At 42.5% G+C, this 5,722-nt stretch overlaps 1 protein-coding gene across 1 annotated transcript in view; it reads left to right on the top strand.

Moving 5' to 3' along the window:
• TFDP2 (transcription factor Dp-2) overlaps positions 1–5,174 on the top strand; it is a 182,352-nt gene extending 177,178 nt beyond the window's left edge. The window contains 2 exon segments of the mRNA XM_017523750.2: positions 3,642–3,747; positions 3,962–5,174. Of these exon segments, the coding sequence (XP_017379239.1) occupies positions 3,642–3,747; positions 3,962–4,145 (290 nt within the window). The 3' untranslated portion in view covers positions 4,146–5,174.
• Positions 5,175–5,722: the final 548 nt, after the last annotated feature.

Here is a 5,722-nt window from a genome sequence, read left to right as displayed (position 1 = left end):
CAGGGTTTCACTCTTGTTGCCCAGGCTAGAGTGCAATGGCACTATCTCGGCTCACTGCAACTTTCACCTCCTGGTTCTAGCGATTCTCCTGCTTCAGCCTCCCAAGTAGCTGGGATTACAGGCATGAGCCACCACACCCAGCTAATTTTTTGTATTTTTAGTAGAGATGTGATTTCACTATGTTGGCCAGGCTGGTCTCGAACTCCTGACCTCAGGCGATCCATCTGGCTCAGCCTCCCAAAGTGCCGTTATTATAGGTGTGAGCCACTGTGCCTGGCTGAATTACTTCTTTTTATTATGAGTTGTAAAAGTATGCTGAGTATACTTGAAAACCAAAGCACTATGTTTTACATGTCCTATAATTAAGATTTTTTTTCACTAATTTAGAAATCTTCCTGATTTTCCTAATTCCTGAAAATATTGCATATTCTGTAGATATAATTAGACTGTATAGGTGGGGTGTAGTGGCTCACGCCTGTAATCCCAGCACTTTGGGAGGCCGAGGCAGACGAATCACTTGAGGTCAGGAGTTCGAGACCAGCCTGGCCAACATGGCAAAATCCTGTCTGTACTAAAAATACAAAAATTAGCCAGGCATGGTGACACTTGCCTATAATTCTAGCTACTTAAGAGGCTGAGGCAGGAAAATCACTTGAACCTGGGAGGCAGAGAGCATATCACTGCATTCCAACCTGGGCAACAGAGCGAGACTCTAAGAGAAAATGAAAATTGAGTATATAAACGTTTTTCCCTTTGCTTGCTTTTGTTTCTTTCATTTATAAGTATAACCATCTAGAATTTCACATCACTTTTTAAAGGCATTTTAATACTAGTTCTAAGATATATTAAATCCAATGTAAGCAAAAAGGTAGTTTTAATTTTGTTTTATTCTATGGTTTGGCCCTTTGCTCACAATAGAAGAGTTTGTTGGCTGAGATTTGGTTTCTCTTTTAGTTTTTCGGTTGGCATCATCCATCCCTGCAAGCCCCTGCCCCCGCCTGTCCTTGTCCCTTGGCCCACCTGTTCGTTTCCCCACCCAGCCCTCCCCTCCCCATGCTCTCCAGCCTGGGTCCTGCTGTGTCATTGGAAGGCCAGCAGAATCTGAACAAAGGGCTTACTCAATAAATCACCAGAACTTTATTTTAGCTTATTCCCAGTGAAAAGGCTCAGAGTGATTAGGCAGGCTCTGTGGTTTTGATCTCTTTGTGACCTCATTTTGCAGACTGGGATACAGACTTTCTGGTTAGTTCAAAGGAAGAAACATGTGCCTCTCGTGTGTAAAGAGGCAGAATGGCTCTGGGTGAGAGTGTGAGAATCATTGTGTGGATCCTGTGATAATGGGAAAGAAATGTAGGCTTTTCCAATCCATTATAAAAAGAGAATGTAGTGCGTTATGCTCACAAACAAGTAAATAGCTATGTTCTGACAGAAGGTTTCCATAGTTCTATATACTAATTAATATTCAGCACAGGATTCTGGCTTTAATTTAATTTTCTTGTACAGACTTGTTGTTATTTAATGTATTTAGAGTCTGCTATTCTTCTTAGACTTGAAGTCTGTTTTTTTCCACAGCTGCCTCAAAGAAAAAGGTTCATAAGACAATTCTAAAATTAGCATAGTCATTTAGTTTACTTTTTCCTACATGGGAATGGCCTCTTAGTTGGATACTAGAGTTTCCAATCTAAATCATATAGTTTCAGTTTTTGTAGAGTGATCGCAAAAAGGTTTGTATTAAATTAAATCATAGCTCATTTTGGCAGATTACATTTTCTGAGTATGTGCTTGGGCTTATAGAATATCTTTTTAGGAATTATTTTTAATGTATATACTTCTTATTTCATAAAGTGGCAGCTGACAGAGATTATACTCATTCATTTAGTAATATGTAGTTGTATTTTTTTAAGGCAGTCTTGCTCTGTCACCCAGGCTGGAGTGCAGTGGCACAATCTCGGCTCACTGCAACCTCCGCCTCCTGGGTTCAAGCAGTTCTCTTCCTTCAGCCTCTCTAATAGCTGGGGTTACAGACATCTGTCACCATGCCTGGCTAATTTTTGTATTTTTAATACAGATGGGGTTTTGCTATGTTTGTAAGCTGGTCTTGGCCTCCCAAAGTGCTGGTACTATAGGCATGAGCCACTGTACAGTTAGATCTTATATGTTCCAGTTATTGCGTTCTTTGAGCTAACACTGTAGATGGGATGATAAAAGTATTAAACCAGTAAAATTACAATAAGAATTGATCGTGTTGTGTTGTCATAGGAGAAATGTGGTGTATATGTGTAGAAAAGATGATGGCAAGGAGATATCCAAAATATTTTGTTATTTTTGAGATGGAGTTTCGCTCTTGTTGCCCAGGCTGGAGTGCAATGGCACAATCTTGGCTTTCTGCAACCTCCGACTCCCAGGTTCAAGCAAATCTCCTGCCTCAGCCTCCCGAATAGCTAGGATTACAGGCACACCTGGCTAATTTTGTACTTTTAGTAGAGATGGGGTTTCTCCATGTTAGTCAGACTGGTCTCCAACTCCCGACCTTAGGTGAACCGCCCACCTTGGCCTCCCAAAGTGTTGGGATTACAGGCGTGAGCCACCGCGCCCAGCCCAAAATTTCTGTAGACTAAAACAGTAAGGTCTGTCGCCCCATCATTAAAAACATGACTGGATGTGACCTTTTTAAAATAAGAGCTAGTCAACCAGTGCCCGGCTAGCTCAGTCGGTAGAGCATGAGACTCTTAAAATGAGAGCTAGTTTGAATTAGGAAACAAAGGACACCAGGAAGAATCTTGTCAGGAAAAAAGAAGAGGTGTTTTTCATAAGTAGCAGCACTGAGTTTACCAGCAGGCACCTGAAAAGACAGTGTGGTGTGGGTTCTGGCCAAAACAGATCTGTCTGCCCTGAAGCAGGGTGGCCTTCTTACCTCAGGTATTTCTTCTTGTGTTTTGAGACAGAGTCTCGCTCTGTCAACCAAGCTGGAGTGCAGTGGTGTAATCTTGGCTCACTGCAACCTCTGCCTCCTGAGTTCAAGCGATTCCCCTGCCTCAGCCTCCCACGTAGCTGGGACTACAGGCACCTGCCACCACACCTAATTTTTTTTTGTTTGTATTTTTAGTACAGATGGTGTTTCATCATGTTAGCCAGGATGGTCTCGATCTCCTGTCCTCATAATCCACCCACCTCAGCCTCCCAAAGTACTGAGATTACATGCGTGAGCCACTGTGCCCGGCTTACCTCAGATATTTCTGATTTGACTTTCTCTGTCCCCACTCCTGGCTTTGGCTCTTAACCCCGAAGTCCAGGTGTTTAGTGGTGAGGGCACCAGGCATTGAGGATAGTACACTGGGCTGTGCCCTGAGGGCTGGGCTCTGGAGGGCTTACCTAAGAAAAAAAATAGTAAAGTGTCTGTGGAGTGTTTTCATTTTAATTCCTTCTCTCCATAAGCTTCCTACCTGTATTTTTTTCTTTATGTTCTAGAACTTTTTTTTTCCTTCCAAGAAGATGAGGAAACCTGGGTTCTTCTCAGAGCGAGAGAACTGTCTAATGAAGAATAAGCCTTGCCCTTGCTTTTCTCTGCTTGCTTCAGACTAACAGCAGCAGCCACAGAACTTGCAGGACTTAAATTTTTTGTTCTCATTTTTTTCCTTTAGATATCTCCACAGGACCTTCTTGGTTAAATCAGGGATTACTTCTGAATTCTACCCAATCAGGTTCAAATTTAGACCTGACCACTGGTGCCACCTTACCCCAGTCAAGGTATGTATTGTTTTCAGGGTTAGAAAGGCAAACCCCAGAGCCCTGACTGACTGTGTTGGGGTGAGCCGGGCTCATGTTGCTGCCAGCGCAGGTCCTGCTGAGCAGGTTCGTGGCAGATCTCACCAATGGCACCTCCTTCCTATCTTTTTATTCCTGTTTTACAAAACTGTTTCTACCACATTAATAAGCCTGTGTGTTTTTAATTGTTTGCTAGTGTAAACCAAGGGTTATGCTTGGATGCAGAAGTGGCCTTAGCAACTGGGCAGTTCCTGGCCCCAAACAGTCACCAGTCCAGCAGTGCAGCCTCTCACTGCTCCGAGTCCCGAGGCGAGACCCCCTGTTCATTCAATGATGAAGACGAGGAAGATGACGAGGAGGATTCCTCCTCCCCAGAATAAAGACAAGAGAAAGCCTACGTTTCAATATGTGATGCTCATGTGTGTTTGTAGTGTGAGCTCTTGTTTTTGAAATGATTGCTTCAGTCTTTGCCTTTGTTTGCACTGTGTTCAGTGAAAACTAGAGAAACACAATAAGCAAATCACACGAAGGCTGAGATGTTTGAGATGAAAGTTAACAGTGTAAATGAAAGTCTGACCAACAGCAGTAAATGGTATCACAAACAAAGCATGTTTTCTGAGGAGATAGTGGGGAGAATCCCTGAAGAGTTGGCAGTGTGAGTGTAGCTCATTTATCTTCTGTGAGGTAGAATTTTTGTGTTCCTCACACCCATGTAATTATTCTTAGAATTGAGATTGTTACATGGAGCAGTCCTTGATGATTGAGTTTTTGATGTTTCCCTTCCCTGCCTGGACTGCCTTTGACAAGGTGGAAAGGAACATGAAAAGTCCCCAGTAGGGGGAGCTGTGTATTGAGGGATCCAGAGGGCAGTCCTGTGGCCGAGGGGCACAGATTGAACTGCTGAACTAGTTGGAGGTCTAGTTGAGGTGCTTTACGCATCAGCTGCCTTAGACAGCTTCTAGAAAGGAGCGAGCGCTACTTCTTAAGTACTTAAGCGACATTTAGATAATTTATAGTAAAACTGAAATTAATTATCATTATTAGCCAATGCATTGGTGCATAGAATTTACTAGGGCTACTTCTGGAAGCCAAAATAGAATAGCATTTCCATGTACGTTAAATACTTTGCCCGCACTGCCTTTTGCCAGCATCCTAAATCTGGAGTTTTACAGAGAGGGAAACTGTATCTTTAGGTTAATCAAAGCTATGCATTTCATACAGCTTTTTTATTTAAAACAAGACAAAGAAACAAATTCCTATGACCAAATTGCTTGCCTACAGTTCCCTGCAGTAATTGTGTGATCTCTCCCAGTGTGCAATTTGTGAAAATGAACCAAATGTCATTACTTTTGTCTCAAAGAAAAGTCTATTTCAAGAATATGAACAGCACTGTTTCCTTGCACATGTCACCTTTTTTTTCACATTTTCATTAATCAGAATGACCTTATTGAGCTGACTCCTGGGTAAACTGCATTTCAAACTAATCCGTATTTAGTGTTTCACTGAAACACTGGAGAACACTGGCCACTCCTCTGCCTGGATATATGGTAGTGCAGTATGTTGTTTTATGACTAAAGATGTCATTAGAAATACTGCAGTGGTATATTCACAGCTGCTGCTCCTCTGAATCAAAGTGTAGGGACATCTGCCACCGTGGCCAGACCCTGACAGAATTTCACATTAAGGCCTTGGAAAGGAGCAAATAATAATGGGAGAGTTAACTCCAAAACTTTGACCTGAATCATATGGCTTTGTCCCAAGATGATGCTAGATGCACCAAGCATGGCCCAAATTGTATCTTTTCTATATCCCATGGGGGAAGTACAGGCTCCTTCCTGTGGTGACTTTACAGCCCTGCCACCATGGTGACTCTAAGCATGGTGAGGAGGAGGACGCTTTGCCTAGCTAAACATGTTTACTAAGGCCTTAAAAACTGAAAAAGAAAAACATACGACTT

Source organism: Cebus imitator, unplaced genomic scaffold (assembly GCF_001604975.1).
Source record: "Cebus imitator isolate Cc_AM_T3 unplaced genomic scaffold, Cebus_imitator-1.0 Scaffold30, whole genome shotgun sequence".
Lineage (NCBI taxonomy): Eukaryota > Metazoa > Chordata > Mammalia > Primates > Cebidae > Cebus > Cebus imitator.
This window is presented reverse-complemented; position numbering and strand designations above follow the sequence as displayed.